The sequence below is a fragment of the Salvelinus sp. IW2-2015 genome, linkage group LG4q.1:29 (genome assembly GCF_002910315.2).
Source record: "Salvelinus sp. IW2-2015 linkage group LG4q.1:29, ASM291031v2, whole genome shotgun sequence".
NCBI classification, from domain to species: Eukaryota; Metazoa; Chordata; class Actinopteri; order Salmoniformes; family Salmonidae; genus Salvelinus; species Salvelinus sp. IW2-2015.
Genome location: NC_036842.1, coordinates 75356111 through 75375398, shown reverse-complemented (window position 1 = coordinate 75375398; position 19288 = coordinate 75356111). Strand labels below are relative to the sequence as shown.

Genomic DNA, 19288 nt, shown 5'->3' with positions numbered 1-19288 from the left:
ATTAGAGGGATATCTTCAACCACCAACTTACTATCCTGAAGACAAGGCCGAGTATAGCCCACAAACCTCTCCCCCACGGCACGAACCCAACCAGGACAGGAAGATCACGTCAGTGACTCAACCCACTCAAGTGACGCACCCCTCCTAGGCACAGCATGGAAGAGGACCAGTAAGCCAGTGACTCAGCCCCCGTAATAGGGTTTGAGGCAGAGAATCCAGTGGAGATTGGGGAACCGGCCAGGCAGAGACAACAAGGGCGGTTCGTTGCTCCAGTGGCTTTCCGTTCACGTTCACACTCTGGGCCAGACTACACTCAATCATAGGACCTACTGAAGAGATGAGTCTTCAATAAAGACTTAAAGGTTGAGACCAAGTCTGCGTCTCTCACATGGGTAGGCAGATCATTCCATAAAAATGGAACTCTATAGGAGAAAGCCCTGCCTCCAGCTGTTAACTTAGAAATTCTAGGAACAGTAAGGAGGCCTGCGTCTTGTGACCGTAGCGTACGTGTAGGTATGTACGGCAGGAAAAAATCGGAAAAATAGGTAGCCTTAACAGGAAGCCAGTGTAGAGAGGCTAGCACTGGAGTGATATGAAACAATTTTTGGGTTCAAGTTAAGATTATAGCAGCCGTGTTTAGCACTAACTGAAGTTTATTTAGTGCTTTATCCAGGTAGCCGGAAAGTAGAGCAATGCAGTAGTCTAACCTATAAGTAACAAAAGCATGGATTAATATTTCTGCATCATTTTTGAACAGAAGGTTTCAGATTTTTGCAATGTTACGTAGATGGAACAAAGCTGTCCTTGAAACAGTCTTGATATGTTCGTCAAACGAGAGATCAGAGTCCAGAGTAACGTCGAGGTCCTTCACAGTTTTATTTGAGACGACTGTACAACCATCAAGATTAACTGTCAGATTCAACAGAAGATCTCTTTGTTTCTTGCGACCTAGAACAAGCATCTCTGTTTTGTCCGAGTTTAAAAATAGAACGTTTGCAGCCATCCACTTCCTTATGTCTGAAACACAGGCTTCTAGCGAGGGCAATTTTGGGGCTTCACCATGTTTCATTGAAATGTACAGCTGTGTGTCATCCGCATAGCAGTGAAAGTTAACATTATGTTTCCGAATGACATCACCAAGAGGTAAAATATATAGTGAAAACAATAGTGTTCCTAAAACAGAGCCTTGAGGAACACCAACATTTACAGTTGATTTGTCAGAGGACAAACCATCTACAGAGACAAACTGAGATCTTTCCGACAGATAAGATCTAAACCAGGCCAGAACTTGTCCTTGTAGACCAATTTGGGTTTCCAATCCTTCCAAAGAATGTGGTGATCGATGGTATCAAAAGCAGCACTAAGGTCTAGGAGCACGAGAACAGATGCAGAGCCTCGGTCTGACGCCATTAAAAGGTAATTTACCACCTTCACAAGTGCAGTCTCAATGCTATGATGGGGTCTAAAACCAGACTGAAGCGTTTCGCATACATTGTTTGTCTTCAGGAAGGCAGTGAGTTGCTGCGCAACAGCTCTAACATTTTTGAAAGGAATGGGAGATTCGATATAGGCCGATAGTTTTTTAATATTTTCTGTGTCAAGGTTTGGCTTTTTCAAGAGAGGCTTTATTACTGCCACTTTTAGTGAGTTTGGTACACATCCGGTGGGTAGAGAGCAGTTTATTATGTTCAACATAGGAGGGCCAAGCACAGGATACAGTTTTTTAGTAGTTTAGTTGGAATAGGGTCCAGTATGCTGCTTGAAGGTTTAGAGGCCATGATTATTTTCAATGTGTCAAGAGATATAGTATTAAAAAACTGTCTCCCTTTATCCTAGGTTCTGGCAGTGTTGTGCAGACTCATGACAACTGAGCTTTGGCGGAATACACAGATTTAAAGAGGAGTCCGTAATTTGCTTTCTAATGATCATGATCTTTTCGTCAAAGAAGTTCATGAATTTATCACTGCTGAAGTGAAAGCCAATCTCACCTGGGGAATGCTGCTTTTAGTTAACTTTGCGACAGTATCAAAAATAAATGTAGGATTGTTCTTATTTTCCTCAATTAAGTTGGAAAAACAGGATGATCGAGTAGCAGTGAGGGCTCTTCGATACTGCACAGTACTGTCTTTCCAAGCTAGTCGGAAGACTTCCAGTTTGGTGTAGCGCCATTTCCATTCCAATTTTCTGGAAGCTTGAGTCCCAGAAAGAGGGCAAATTATCTACAAATTATATCTTTTGGGAGGGGCAGAGAACAGTTTTCAACCAGCGATTAAGTTGTGAGACTCTGCTGTAGAGCTCATCACTCCCCCTAACTGGGAGGGGAGAGACAATTACTCAATGCCAACACATCTTTCTAGCTGATTTACACGCTGAAGCTATGTTGCGCTTGGTGACCTCTGACTGTTTCATCCTAACATCGTTGGTGCCGACGTGGATAACAATATCCCTATACTCTCTACACTCGACAGTTTTAGCCTTAACCAGCACCATCTTCAGATTAGCCTTAACATCAGTAGCCCTGCCCCCTGGTAAGCAGTGTATGATCGCTGGATGATTCGTTTTAAGTCTAATACTACGGGTAATGGAGTCGCCAATGACTTGGGTTTTCAATTTGTCAGAACTAATGGTGGGAGGCTTCAGCATCTCAGACCCCGTAACTGGAGGAGGAGAGACCAGAAAAGGCTCTGCCTCTGACTCCGACCCGTTGCGTAAGGGGGAGAACCAGTTGAAAGTTTCTGTGGCTGAATGAGTGACACCGGTTGAGCATTCCTACAGCATTTCCTTCCAGAAGCCATGAGAAAATTGTTCTGCTGCAGGGACTGTGCGGGGTGATTTATACTACTATCTGTACTTACTGGTGGCACAGACGCTGTTTCATCCTATCCTACACTTAAATTACCCTTGACTAACAATTATGTCTGAAGCTGGGCTTGCAGCACAGCTATCCTCGCCATTAGGCGATCGTTCTCCTGTATTATGAGTACAGTGACTGCAATTAGAGGGCATAATGTTAATGTTACTACTTAGCTTCGGCTGGTGGAGGTCCTGACGAACCACGTCCAGATAAAGCGTCCGGGATGAAAAAGTTGAATGAAAAAAGTTGAGCGAGGGATAAAATGTAAATATAAATCCATAATTAAAAAGTTAAAAATGTAAGGTTGGCAGGTAGCAAAGTAAGGTTAGCAACAAACTGCACAGCAGCACGTAAACAAGTCTACAAGTTGTGACCAGTCCTTGGGGGCTTGATTGGTGACACACTTTTGCCCCAGCTAGCTTGACTCCAATAATCAACTTATCATGGTCTTCAGTTTAGAATGCAATTAGTTTAATAAGGTGTGACAGTTATAGGGCTGGGGATGAATGATACCAATCAGGCCCCTGAGGACTGGAGTAGGCCTACCCTGATCTAGGTCTACATCTGAGCTGGAGACATTCCAGAATCACATACTCATGTAGGCAGTTTGCTTTCCCTTCTCCAGCCTGAGGCTGGAACCCTACTGGCAGCACTTGACTACAACCTTTGTAACCATCATCCAGCCTTGTAGAATGCGTAGGGCAACATGATGTAAGTGGGAGTTGTCATCTAGATTGTGAAAATTATTTGTATGATGTAAAACTAAAACAATTACATTTACTAGAACTCATGACATGTTATCGCTGTTATATTTTCATTAGGTGCTCTGCACACTACATTTCTGCACTAATAGTAATACAATTCTATAGACAAAATAATCACCAAATATTGTTATATCTTTCAGCTAAAGAAGACTCTACAATAGCAAGCCTTGAAGGTGAAGTGTCTACGCATTGAAAACTACAAATGACTACATTGACATCCCAGAGCTTCAGAGAGAAGTGTTGAGAAGATTGGGCTCTCAATTGGGGCTACCAAGGAGAATGATCCTGTGATCAGATGACCCAAGACTCCCTGAAGTGCCACATCAACAATGGCTGAGCTGCTACAACTTTGAGAAGTCACCACACAACACAGGGAGCAGTAAGCACACCTTTGAGCTGGGAAGGACTGGAGATTTCCTTGCTGTCAGACTTGGGGGGTTCCCAGGAAGTGTGAAAATATACAGAGTACTCAGAATTGTTGTTAAAAGTGGTAAGCCTACAACCAAACATATAAATCAAATAAATCAGGGAAGTTTGTGTTGGCAAGCTAAGCTATCCTGGATAAAATTAACACATTTACAAAAAGGGAAATTCCTAGGACTATCCATATCAAACGATAAATTGTATTTCCAGGCACTAGCATTTTGCCCCATCTTAAATTGGTTTAGACATGATTCTTCCGTCCCCTTGGCTGAGTATAGAGAGACATATGGTATCTCTTATTGCCCTGGAAGAGGTGACCTTCACCGATATATCCCTTAAACAATGTAAACTACACTTTGGTCCTAATATTGTTCACCAATAATAACACTATGTATTCAGGACAAAAGTTACTTGCTTTGACACATTTTCTACAGTATTACTTTAATGCATTATTGCAAACAAGGTGCATGTTTTGGAATATTTTTATTCTGTACAGCCTTCCTGCCTTTTTTTTAACCAATTTACCAATAGGTGCCCTTCGTTGCGAGGCATTGGAAAGCCTCTCGTCTTTCTGATTGAATCTGTGTCTGAAATTCACTACTCGACTGAGGGACCATACAGTTAATTGTATGTGTGGGGTACATGTTAAACACCATATTGCACACAGAGTCGATGCAAATGATTACGTGACTTGTTAAGCACATTTTTACTCCTGAACTTATTTATGCTTGCCACAACAAAGGGGTTGAATACTTGACTCAAGACATTTCAGCTATTCATTTTGAACTCATTTGTAAAAATGTCTGAAAACATAATTCCACTTTGACATTATGGGGTATTGTGTGAAGACTAAAGACACAAAACCTCAGTTTAATCAATTTTAAATGTATGTGGAAAAAGTCAAGGGGTGTGAATACTTTCTGAAGGCACTGTATATCTACACATAATACCCCATGATGATGAAGGGCAAACAGGTTTTTAGAAATTTTTGCAAATGTATTACAAATAAAAAACAGAAATACCTTATTTACATAAGTATTCAGACCCTTTCCTATGAGACTTGAAATAGAGCTCAGGTGCATCCTGTTTCCATTGATCATCCTTGAGATGTTTCTACAACTTGATTGGAGTCCACCTGTGGAAAATTCAATTGAAAAGGCACATGATTCGGAAAGGCACACACCTGTCTATATAAGGTCCCACAGTTGACAGTGCATGTCTGAGCAAAAGCCAAGACATGAGGTCAAAGGAATTGTCCGTAGAGCTCCGAGACAGGATTGTGTCGAGGCACAGATCTGGGGAAGGGTACCAAAAAATGTCTGCAGCATTGAAGGTCCCCAAGAACACAGTGGCCTCCATCATTCTTAAATGGAAGAAGTTTGGAATCATCAAGACTCTTCTGAGAGCTGGCCACCCGGCCAAACTGAGCAATCCGGGGAAAAGGGCATTGGTCAGGGAGGTTATCAAGATCCCGATGGTCACTCTGACAGAGCTCCAGAGTTTCTCTGTGGAGATGGGAGAACCTTCCAGAAGGACAACCATCTCCGCAGCACTTCACCAATCATGCCTTTATGGTAGAGTGGCCAGACGGAAGCCACTCCTCAGTAAAAGGCACATGACAGCCAGCTTGGAATTTACCAAAAGGCACCTAAAGACTCTCAGACCATGAGAAACAAGATTCTCTGGTCTGATGAAACCAAGATTGAACTCTTTGGCCTGAATGCCAAGCGTCACGTCTGGAGGAAATCTGGCACCATCCCTACGGTGAAGCATGGTGGTGGCAGAATCATGCTGTGGGGATGTTTTTCAGTGGCAGGGACTAGGAGATTAGTCAGGATCGAGGCAAAGATGAACAGAGCAAAGTACAGAGCGATCCTTGATGAAAACCTGCTCCAGAGCTCTCGGGACCTCAGACTGGGGCGAAGGTTCACATTCCAACAGGACAACGACCCTAAGCACACAGCCAAAACAACGCAGAAGTGGCTTCGGGACAAGTCTCTGAATATCCTTGAGTGGCCCAGCCAGACTTAAACCTGATCAAACATCTCTTTTTTAATTTAATCCAGGCTGTAATGTAACAAAATGTTGACAAAAATCCAGAGGTCTGAATTTTTTCCAAACACACTGTACATACCTATTTTCATATTTTTTTAAAACTTTCTTTGCTTCTAGGCCCACGGGGAAGGGGTGGTATGGTTAGGACTTTCTCTGGTTGCCGTGGAGGGGGGTGGTAGGGTGGATGTAAAAGCATCCTCGGTTGACAAGGAACCTTTAATGTTTATGGGGGTGGGGGGGGACTGACAGCCATCCTGTGTTAGGGACTTGTGTGGTCTACATTACACCTTCACAGTAAATCACACATCATAGTAACGGGTAATGGGCAACCCCCCCACCCCCCCCCCACACACATAACTACCTACTGGTTCCTTAGTAAACACACAGCAGCCCTCACAAATCCCAAGAGTTAATATGTCGGCCGTTCTCACACACACCATCACTTAAACATCTAAAAAGGCCACTAGCATTTAAAGATTTCAAGGCCTCCTGGTCTGTACACCTGGTCTTCACTTCGCCAGCCTCTCAGAGAATAGGAAGTGTTATATCCCAGACAGACAGACAGACAGACCTGGCATGCAGTTACACACACACAGCACAAGAGGTTGGTGGCACCTCATTTGGGGAGGACGGGCTCGTGGTAATGGCTGGAGCGGAATCCATGGAATGGTATCAATTACATCAAACATGGTTTCCATGTGTTTGATGCCATTCCATTCGCTCCGTTCCAGCCAATATTATGAGCTGTCCTCCCCTCAGCAGCCTCCACTGACACACACACACTCACACACACCAGGGTCTCAAAAAGGAGGAAGTGTTACATCCAGTGGAGGCTGCTGAGGGGAGATAGCTAAAACGGAGCTGAAAACAACAGAATACAACCGTGAAATGCTTACTTACAAGCCCTTAAAACTTCTTGTCAATATGGGGTGCTGTTTTCACTTTGTAAAAAAACGTTCCCAAATTAAACTGCCTCATACTCAATTCTTGCTCGTACAATATGCATATTATTATTACTATTGGATAGAAAACACTCTCTAGTTTCTAAAACCGTTTGAATTATATCTGTGAGTAAAACAGAACTCAAGTTGGAGCAAACTTCCTGTCAGGAAGTGAGAAATCTGAAATCAGGCACTCTGTTCCAGGGTCAGTTAATTAATTTGCAATTATTCTATTGGTCGACATGCACTGCATACGATTTCCCCTAGATGTCAGTAAGCAGTGAGATTTGAAGGTGTTGCTAGGTAGATCTGAGGCCGTATAAATGGTCTTTGGAACGAGGGGTGCACCCTTTTCAACGTTCGTCATGGCGCAAAGCAGACCTCAGGATGGCATTCTGAAAAGCTCACGTTATCGGCGTTAGATATATCCGGCTCTGATTTTATTCGATATAGGTGGTTAGAAACATCAAACGTAGTTTATTTTAAACCGAGTTATATCAGTTTATATGAGTATATTGCGATTTTCTGAATTTTCTTTGTGCTGCGTTTTGAAGGAGTTGGGCATGTCTGGGCCACATAGCTAATGTTTGCTGCTAATTACACGGTTGAAGAACATTCTACACCGAGCAACGCATTATGATGGACAAAGGACAACTTGCCCAAATTCTGATGGAAGCTCAACAAATAGTAAGAAGTCTTTATCTGTTAATCGTAATTATGTTGAAAATGTTAAACAAAATTCCGCCATTAATTTCGGCACGGTCTCGCTGTAACGCACGCTGTATGTCGTAGTAACGTTAATTTAAAAATCTAACACAGCGGTTGCATTAAGAACTAATGTATCTTTCATTTGCTGTCCAACCTGTATTTTTTAGTCAAGTGTATGATTAGTTATTGATTAGATTAGTGCCTCTTCCAAGATTTCTCCCGACATTTTGTTGGCAGCTTGGCTACTATTCTCATTGTATAACCACGATTTGTGGCGCTAAATATGCACATTTTCGAACAAACAATATATGTATTGTGTATATGATGTTATAGGACTGTCATCTGATGAAGTTTTGAGAAGGTTAGTGAAATTTTATATATTTTGCTGGTTTATTCGCTATCGCTAACGTGCATGAATCAATGCTGCTGTGTGTGGCTATTGTAGTAAATCTAATATAATGCTAAATTGTGTTTTCGCTGTAAAACACTTAAAGAATCTGAAATATTGGCTGGATTCCACAAGATCTTTGTCTTTCATTTGCTGTACGCTGTGTATTTTTCATAAATGTTTTATGATGAGTATTTAGGTAATTCACGTTGCTCTCGTAGTTATTCTAGTTGCTTTGGTGAGAGTTTGTGATGTGGCTGCAATGTAAACTATGATTTATACCTGAAATATGCACATTTTCGAACAAAACATATGCTATACAAAATATGGTATCAGACTGTCATCTGATGAAGTTGTTTCTTGGTTAGTGACATTTATATCTTTATTTGGTTGAATTTGTGATAGCTACCTATGCAGGAAAAAAATGGTGGAAAAAAAAGTTTTGTTTGCTATGGTGGTTAGCTTAATAGAAATACATATTGTGTCTTCCCTGTAAAACATTTAAAAATCAGAAATGATGGCTGGATTCACAAGATGTGATCTTTCATTTGGTGTCTTGGACTTGTGATTTCATGAACATTTATATATAGAATATCCCTGTGGCTTTAGGCTAGGCTATGCTAGTCAGCTTTTTTGATGGGGGGGATCCCGGATCCGGGTTTGTGACTCGTTAGAGGTTATTAACCAACAATGCAGATTTAAGAAAATAGAGTTAAGAAATAAACGAAAGTAGAAAATATATATATTTTTAAAAGTAACACAATAAAATAACAATAACGAGGCTATATACAGGGGGTACCGGTACCGAGTCAATGTGCGGGGGTAATTTGTACATGTAGGTAGGGGTAAAGTGACTGTGCATAGATAATAAACAGCCAGTAGCAGCAGTGTAAAAACAAAGACGAGGGGGGGGTTCAATGGAGAAAAAATAATAATTTAATTGTTCAGCAGTCTTATGGCTTGGGCGTTGAAGCTGTTAAAGAGCCTTTTGGACCTAGAACAGTCTATGACTTGGGTTACGAGTCTTTGACAATTTTGTGGGCCTTCCTCTGACATGCCTAGTATATAGGTCCTAGAAGGCAGGAAGCTTGGCCCCAGTGATGTACTGGGCTGTACGCACTACCCTCTGTAGCACCTTGCGGTCGAATGCCATACCAGGCGGTGATGCAACTAGTCAGGATGCTCTCGATGTGCAGCTGTAGAACTTTTTGAAGATCTGGGGACCCATGTGTTTGATGTATTTGATGCCCTTCCATCCAATCTGCTCCAGCCATCACCACGAGCCCGTCCTCCCCAATTAAGGTGCCACCAACCTCCTTTGGTTATATCCCTGTTAAACAGACATGCTGATGAGATCTGGGTTTGACCACTGGGGATCAGGTTACTGTCAGGGTCAGAGGTCAACAACTGATTTATTATGGGGCCACAGGGTCACCATCTGACATGTTGGCTGTGTATGTGCATGTTTTTTAAATATTTATTTAAAAATATTTAACCAGGTAGGCTAGTTGAGAACAACTTCTCATTTGCAACTGCGACCTGGCCAAGATAAAGCAAAGCAGTTCGACACATACAACAACACAGAGTTACGCATGGAATAAACAAACATACAATCAATAATACAGTAGGAAAATCTATATACAGCATGTGCAAATGAGGTAGGATAAGAGAGGTAAGGCAATTAATAGGCCAGGGTGGCGAAGTAATTACAATATAGCAATTAAACACTGGAATGGTAGGATGTGCAGAAGATGAATGTGCAAGTAGAGATACTGGGGTGCAAAGGAGCAAGATAAATAAATAAATACAGTATGGGGATGAGGTAGATTGGATGGGCAATTTACAGATGAGCTATGTACAGGTGCAGTGATCTGTGAGTTGCTCTGACAGCTGGTGCTTAAAGCTAGTGAGGGAGGTAAGAGTCTCCAGCTTCAGAGATGTTTGCAGTTTGTTCCAGTCATTGGCAGCAGAGAACTGGAAGGAGAGGCGGCCAAAAAAGAATTGGCTTTGGGAATGACCAGTGAGATATACCTGCTGGACCACGTGCTACGGGTGGGTGCTGCTATGGTGACCAGTGAGCTGAGATAAGGCGGGGCTTTACCTAGCAGAGACTTGTAGATGACCTGGAGCCAGTGGGTTTGGCGACGAGTATGAAGCGAGGGCCAGCCAACGAGAGCATACAGGTCGCAGTGGTGGGTAGTATATGGGGCTTTGGTGACATAACGGATGGCACTGTGATAGACTGCATCCAATTTGTTGAGTAGAGTGTTGGAGGCTATTTTGTAAATGACATCGCCAATGTAGTGGGCCAGTCTCCACATAACCTGTACAAAAGTGACCTCACGTACCAATGCCCATACACAGACTAAACCTAGTCTCACACTGGGTGACCAGAAGAACGAGGGGGCCCTCTGGGGGTCAGTAGTCTGAAATGCATTAATGGTAATGGACTGGCCTACTGTTTTATAAGGATTGTATTGTTATTTTAAAATTACATTTTCTCCAACTCTAAAAGTGCTCTACATTATACAGAGGTAACCCATCCATCACCATATCCATACACATATGGCTACAACAGAGCAACAAGTTGCACTGCCAGACTCAATCTCAATGCCGTACATGATGATAGGGATATGTATTTAGCTAATTATAAGGACCCCCCTATGGTGGGTGACCGTATAGATGTGTACAGTGATGATAGACTTATGTATGCTACTGAGCCACCCAGTTGCTTTTGACTGCTGTACAATAATGTCAAACTAATTCAACTGTAGTGACTCTCTAGCCTCATACAACCCTCCTGAAATCATGAGGTTACATTCTGTTTCGCTACACGAGAGCACAGTGGTCAGGATAGTCTTGGATCAGGCTAGTTTAGCTATCATTCCACTCATTTCCACTGCTGTCATGCTAAACATCTCAGACTGAAAAATCTATGAATGTGAGCTTTAAAGTACAGATTGTTTGCTCAGTCTCCGTCTGACACAGTGATACAGATATGGTACGTCACAAGCCCCTCCACACACACACACAAACACACATTTACAAACAAGACTTGGGTGTAAAGAGGGGTTAGGGGGTTGGTGTGGACAAGGGCAGACAAACTGTTACAGTATATAAAGGCACTAGCCTTTTGGGGGCCCTAAGCGTGATTTGGTTGAGGACCCCCCCCACCTCGCGGCAAAACATTTTAGTGTCCCTCTTGATGGTGAATAACATTCTTTAAATTAAAGTTCCTTTTCTTCAGTTGTATATATTTTGCCATGGTGCAGAGAGAAATAGTGGCAATTTGATAACAAAAGTAATGCAATTCGACTCACTTTGCCATTGAGGAGAGAGGAAAAATGTGTCGTTTTACAGCTAATTTCCTGCAATTCTACCCATTTTTCCATTTGTAGGAGACATTTTTGCAGTTTTAAAGCTAATTTCCACAAATTATACACATTTTGCCATGACTTATGTCATGTTAATATGATACTGTATCTGAGCGAGAATGACTAACAAAATCAATGAGGGCCCCCTGGAGGTCAGCTGACTAAACAAAAAAATCATAAAAAAATGTGCCACAATCATGGCTAATTGTCAGCTAATTGATTGACTGGTATAAAAAGAGAAACAATTCTGATGCACAACCACATTCGAAATTGCACCTGGAGTATTCTACTATTCTTACTTTCAACAGTAAGTTGAGACCCTGACTTGAGTTCCTTTTTGGGGTCCCTAAGTGACCTTATGTTGCTTATGCCCTGTATACAGATGTACAGTAAATGTAGACAGAGTTGGGGAGTAGTGAACTACATGTTGTTCAACTAGCAATTTAACTACAGTACCAGTCAAAAGTTGACATACCTACTCATTCAAGGGGTTTTCTTTATTTTTACTATTTTCTACATTGTAGAATAATAGTGAAGACATCAAAACAAACATGGAATCATGTAGTAACCAAAAAAGTGTTAAACAAATCAAAATCTATTTTATATTTGAGATTCTACAAAGTTGCCACCCTTGCCTTGATGACAGCTTTACACACTCTTGGCATTCACTCAACCAGCTTCATGAGGAATGCTTTTCCAAGCAGTCTTGAAGCAGTCCCCACATACGTGACTCACTGTTAAAGGAATTTTAATTCCTTTATGTTTATCAACCAATTCAATTAAAACACTCTGTCCATACATAAGAATTTGTAAGATACTTATCAGCATAAAATGGACAGAAATCAGTCTCAAAATCAATCAATCAATAGCGTTTATTCTCGAGAGTACTGATCATAATACATTTTACATCAGGTTATATAATAAAGATGATGTCATAGGTTTTAATGTCCATCCTCCTCTCTTATACAATGGCAGTATAGTTAGCGTTCTCATTACTGTCTGCCACCTGTTAAACTATCTGCAACCAACCCAAGGTCTTTCCCCTCCCTGGGTAGAGACATCATTCAAGCCTGTCTGAAGATAAACCCATTCTTTCTAACAAGGAACATATTACACTCAGCATTATGATTATAATAAGTTTCATTCATACAGTAACATCTAAGTCAAATGCATACATATTTTAGTCATTTATTCATAAAAATCCCATAACATATCCACCCTATGACTAAATATTATACCTTTAATCGTACTTCTAGTTTTATTAGAAATATTAAAAAGCACAATTCTATTTTTATTAGAAATATTTCTTGTTTTCCAAATACTACCTAAATCAACCACAACATCTTACACTACATCAATATATGTATTTACAATGGCTGTTCCAGGCCTATATCAGAATCATAACTATAATATTCATCAAAGAAACAGTCTAACATAAAAAGTATCAACACAAGATGGGACCTAATATTTATAATGTCTCAAAGTAGTCGGATCCATCCTCGATCTGGGAACCAGTATTCATCCTCCCACTGGTCAGAACTTGGAATCGGTCCGTATCTTTATCATCAATATTGTCCTTGATTTCTCCAGAGTCCTGGAAATGAGACCTTTCACACACGGAATCAAACAGCATTCACACAGAACCAAAACACTTATACAGGTGAAATTGGCCCACGACACAGTGATTATGACATTTTTCCATTTTCCAAACATACTGTCAAACCAATTAGTCAGGGAAGTATCCACCCTAAAATGTTCTGCTAATTCGTGAGTTAAGGTGGTTAAACCAGTCAGGGTCTTGGTCACTGATCCGTCTGGAGCTGTGTTATCAGGAATAAATGTGCAACATTCTGCTCCGAATAAGACGCACACGCCACCCTTTTCAGCCAATAACATATCCAATACTATCCTATGTAAATACTATTGTCAAAAGATCAATAGAGTTCGGTCCAATTGGTAGGCAGGTCAGGCCACAGCCTCATCCCTCCACATAACCAGACATCCGCTCTGGGCCTTTTTATCTTACTGAAATCCCCGGAAGTCAACCATCCAGTCAGGTCTTACTTCCCCTTCATCCCATCCGTTTGTAATGTGCCAGGCCATTCAATAATAGTGTCCTTCTGTAACTGTGAAAGGAGGAATGGAGGTAATGGGCACATGGGGATAAAGATTATGCAGATCAAAGCAACTGTCATTGTCTGGCTTCCCTGCCTTCATGAACAGCTTTATCATACAGGCCATTCCCCTGAGTATATCAATTCCATCAAATGGAAAGGAGATGGTGGTCAGCTGTGGTTTGGCAGTAGCACAGACATTAACATTCTTCTTTCACTACTGATCTGGCTGTATATTGAATACCTTTTAACCAAAGTTGGAATCCCCAAACCCAGTCTCCACCTCTATCACTTCTTTAAGGTAACTGTCTGAACTATTCGTACAGGTCCTTTACCCTGGATGTTTATACTAGGAATGTCCGTGGTGTTAGGGAGATGAATTGAACTCTGGCCGACCATAGTCTCCTTACCAGCTCTAACCTCTGCTACCTGGAATGGTACCATAGTATCAGTTGAAACCTGGTCGAAGCCAACATACCATAACCCGAAATCCTGGGACTTTACCGTTTTAATGTTAATTCGTACCTTTATACAATACTTCCTCTGCTCGGGAACACAGTCAGAAACTCCAACCCTTACTATACTCCATCTGTTCCTAAATTGGATGTATGGGTTTACATAGCCCTCTCTCTCCGTGTGTGAGCTATGACCTGTGTCCATGAACCACACGGGGACCTTCACAGATATATTCTATTGTGTGTATGTACTGACATGTACAGTGGGGCAAAATGCAAATTAATTACTTAAAAATCATACAATGTGATTTTCCTGATTTTTGTTTTAGATTCTGTCTCTCACAGTTGAAATGTACCTATGATAAAAATTACAGACCTCTACATGCTTTGTAAGTAGGAAAACCTGCAAAATCGGCAGTGTATCAAATACTTGTTCTCCCCACTGTATATACATTTTACAGACCCCGTATGTTTTACATTGGTTATCTTGTTATTAGTCCCACCCTTCAGCTCCATTCAACCCCTCCTATCTATCTCTCAACACCATCCATTTTGGATTTCTATTTGCCATATATTTTCAACTGTGCTGTGATGCTTCTCAAAAGTACTGAACCTTTCTATTCTCATAGCTTCTACAGATTGTAAATTAAAAATATATTTTTTAAATATATTTTGCTAAAATAATTATTATATTATTGATTGATTGACTATAGCTTTTCAACTCACCGAGTATTGCTATCTGCAGCGTTAGTTCTAGGCAAATGTTGCAATTCTTCAGCCATTCCTGGACCTGTGACCAAAAACGAGCTACATATGGACAATACGAAAATAAATGATCTAATGACACTGCCTCCTCACAGAAAAATCTGAAGAGCTGGGAAGATTGTATCCCCCAAATACATAACCTTCTATTGGTTGCAAGAATTTTGTATAGTAATTTAAGTAGAAAAATTCGAAGTTTTGAATCCGGCGTTGTTTTGRGTATCAATTCATAAACCATGTGCCATGGAATGGGTACATCGAAAATCTCTTCCCAACTATTTTGCAACTTATATGGCACAGCTGTCAGTTTTTTGGTCCTTAAATTAAATTGGTATATGTTCTTATTTATCACACTTTTCTTTAACCATTTATGTTTTTTAATACAGGGCCGATATACAAGTTCCTTACTGTTTCCCCCTTCTACTTGCCTCGTCCATTTTAGTGGTAATGCTGCAATTAGTTGTTTGTAATTTTGGGTAGAGCAAAAATGAACCCCCCCCAAAAAATTACGCCCTCAACCGCAATGCTCTCCAGAGGGTGGTGCAGTCTGTACAATGCATCACCGGGGGGCAAACTACCTGCCCTCCAGGACACCTACAGCACCCGATGTCACAGGAAGGCCAAAAAGATCATCAAGGACAACCACCCGAGCCACTGCCTGTTCACCCCGCTACCATCCAGAAGGCGAGGTCAGTACAGCTGCATCAAAGCTGGGACGAGAGACTATAAAACATATTCTATCTCAAGGCCATCAGACTGTTAAACAGTAATCACTAACTCAGAGAGGCTGCTGCCTACATACAGACTCAAATCATTGGCCACTTTAATAAATGGATCACTAGTCACTTTAAATAATGCCCCTTTAACAACTCATCTCATATGTATATACTGTATCTTATACCATCTATTGCATTTTGCCTATGTCGCTCGGCAATCGATCATCCATATATGTAACTGTACATACATATTCTTATTCCATCGCCTTAGATTTTGTGTACTAGGTAGTTGTTGTGGAATTGTTAGATTACTTGTTAGATATTACGGCACTGTCAACTAGAAGCACAAGCATTTCGCTACACTCACATTAACATCTGCTAACCATGTATATGTGACCAATAAAATTTGATATCTTAAGGGTAGATTTAGTATAGCTTAATTTCTTCCAAGTGTGAAGTAATTGGTAGATTCGTAAATAATATTTTCAGAGTAGCTTCCCAACACTGAATGTAGAATGATTTGGTAACCTCACGTTACCTGGGGTAATACAGTTCAAGCAGGCATTCACTGTCTCTTCGCATGACCTTCACCTCTGGTTCTCTCTCCATTCCTCTTTTTCAAGCAAAAAAATGTATGTTTTTATTCTGTTTGTTTTGTTGTTTGTTCTGTTGGAAAAAAGCCAGACATTCCATCACTCAACGGGGGCTCCCGAGTGGTGCAGCGGTCTAAGGCACGGCACCTCAGTGCTAGAGGCATCACTACAGACCCTTGTTCGATTCCAGGCCAGGCTGTATCACAAACGGCCGTGATTGGCAGTCCCATAGTGCGGCGCACAATTGGCCCAGCATCGTCCGGGTTTGGCCGGGGTACGCCGTCATTGTAAATAAGAATTTGTTCTTACTGACTTGCCTAGTTAAATAAGAGATTAAAAAAATTATAATAAATAACACAGAGACAAATACGCACACAAACACAACTCTCAAGACCAGCCCAAACCAGATACCTGCTGATCATAGTTAGACTCACTGTTCTCTCAAGGAAAACAAACACGCTCACACACACGTACACAGAGTAGTCCAGCCAGATGAACCCCGTTAGTCGTTATCTCAGTGGGGGCTGAGTTAAACTATCACTACCTGTATGCTGTGAGGGTGTATGACATAAGTGTTGTTAAACCAAAGGGGTATATACAGGACAGGGTCTGGGGCTGCACTTTAGAGGAGCCAGCAGACCCATACTTATTCATACCCGGACGGACTGACGGACTGACCTCACCATGAGGGTCGTCAATATTGTACGTATGACTGTAGAAAAGTAGAAAAAATATATTTAGCTATTACAGATGTAGGATCTTCACTTGATCAGCCTGTTGCAGTAAAACTTTCCTGTAATGCAGGAAATGTAAATGTTTAAAAAGGCTTCTGAAGTTTTTAATTTACACTGACATTTCAGACCTGATTTTCCCTTACAAAAAATGCATCAAGGCCTACAATATTAATATAATATAATTAATATAACCCACACAATGCCTGTTTCTGCAGGATTGTTGTAGCAAAGGTGTCTGTCTAATGTGTCTGTCTGTATGTGTCTGTCTATCATAAGTTTAACTTGGTGTCATTATGCATCTGATAATCAAATAATATTTTGTGTGATCTACTGCTACAGGTTAAAACTTTGTAGGTCTAATATTTCTATTTGAAACGTATGGTGTTTTCTATCACATTCGCCATGTTAAAATGTGTACTTTACTTTCTTTGTCTGTCCCTTTGTCTATCTGTTTCAGGGTCCAGACCCATCTCTAGCATACCGCCCCATCTTAGACCTGGAGCAGAAAGACAAGGACAAGACAGAATACAGGAATTTTGAGGTCAGCAAAGGAGTATGATTTTTTACCATGGTTGCGACATAATATTACTGTTTTAAGGCTGGTAATCACAACACATCTGTAATGTGTGTATGTAACAGAGCGGGAGTCTGATTGATCGTGTGTATAACACATACAAGCTGATGCACACCAACCAGACCCTGGACTTTGTCAAGCAGAAGGTGAGTCTGTCAAGACAGGTTCAGTGCAAATGCAAACAACTGTGTGTGTGTGTTTCAGTAGAGCAGGCTAAACCAACCTGTAATGTTTAACGAGGAGTGTAACTGTGACTGTTAACATGTAAGATGTTATGTAATATCGTCTAATGTTGCAGATAACATGAACATACCACTCATTAACCTTCCCCACTCCTCCTCTCCTCTGCAGCACTCTGAGTGGTCAGGTTGTGCGCATGCCCAGATGGAGGTGATGGAAGCCGTCATATCTCTGGACCAGCTGGTTGATGAGTCCGACCCCGACGTCGACTTCCCCAACTCATACCACGCCTTTCAGACCGCTGAGGGCATCCGCAGGGAACACCCCCACGAAGGCAAACACACGCACACACACACAAGCACGCATGCACACATGGTTCACAACTCTAATCCTTATCTCTCCTCCCTCTCCAGACTGGTTCCAGTTGGTGGGGCTGATCCATGACATTGGGAAGATCATGGCTCTGTCAGGGGAACCCCAGGTGAATGCCTCTCAATGTTACCCTGATACAGGTTGTGATGCTTGGCTACGCTAACAGCAGTGGTAAAATGGCCTGTAATGTTAGGCAACGCTAGGCTAACTGCACTGTGTCCCTGTCCTGCAGTGGGCTGTAGTGGGGGACACATTCCCAGTGGGGTGCAGGTTCCAGAATGGCATTGTGTTTCGAGGCAGTACCTTCGTGGACAACCCCGATGACAAAAACCCTGCTTACAAGTACTGTTACACTTCTCTTTTTACCAATCTAATCAAAAAGTCTTATCAAACCCCATCATTCACTGCACAACATGCCGGCTACAAGCCAGCCTGGAGAAGTGTTCACATTATGCTATTTAGCAGACACGTATATACAAAAAGTTAATGTGCCATCTTATATACTTAATTCAGATGATCACCTCTCTTCTCCTCCCCCGCTCTAGTTCTGAGTGTGGGATCTATAAGCCAAACTGTGGGCTGGACAATGTGCTCATGTCCTGGGGCCATGATGGTGAGTAACACAGAGACATACACACAGTCACCACTGTATGGCACATGGGCCTGCACAGTAACACTACTGAACTGCTGTCTGTGTTGTTTGTTCCAGAGTATCTCTACAGGGTCATGAAGTTCAACAAGTGCACCATCCCAGAAGAGGTGAGAATGGGGGTCTATGGTTCTACATTAGCAAAGAGAATACAGGTTTACAAAAACTCAGTGGTTCTAGTTTAAAACTGCTGCTCAGAGTGTTAACTCACCTAAAAGTCTTCACTCCTCCGCTCTCCCGCTCTAGGGTCTGTATATGATCCGGTTCCATTCCTTCTACCCCTGGCACTCCCATGGAGACTACATGCACCTCTGTGATGACAAGGACATGCGCATGATTCCCTGGGTTCGCGAGTTCAAGTACGTCTCAACACACACACAAATATATTTTCTCTAGCCTCTCTGCAGTCAGTTTGACCTCGAACATTTGACCCCTACAGTAAGTTTGACCTCTACACCAAGACCACTGAGCTGCCTGACATAGAGAAGTTGAAGCCATACTACCAGTCTCTCATCGACAAGTACTGTCCTGGGGTACTGAAGTGGTGACACACACACACACACAGACAGATGGGGCAGCCACACACACCTACTCCCACCTCAAATGTTTCATAAACCAATTAACTATCACAA

The 19288-nt window shown here is 41.7% G+C and overlaps 1 protein-coding gene across 1 annotated transcript; it reads left to right on the top strand.

Moving 5' to 3' along the window:
• The first annotated feature begins 16716 nt into the window (after window positions 1-16716).
• miox (myo-inositol oxygenase) lies at window positions 16717-19288 on the top strand. Its single transcript, XM_070443117.1, has 10 exons — window positions 16717-16849; window positions 17339-17422; window positions 17521-17601; window positions 17807-17969; window positions 18049-18116; window positions 18240-18349; window positions 18553-18620; window positions 18717-18766; window positions 18903-19015; window positions 19096-19288. Exons 1-10 carry the CDS (start codon window positions 16832-16834, stop codon window positions 19202-19204), a joined length of 864 nt encoding a protein of 287 aa, XP_070299218.1. The 5' UTR covers window positions 16717-16831; the 3' UTR covers window positions 19205-19288.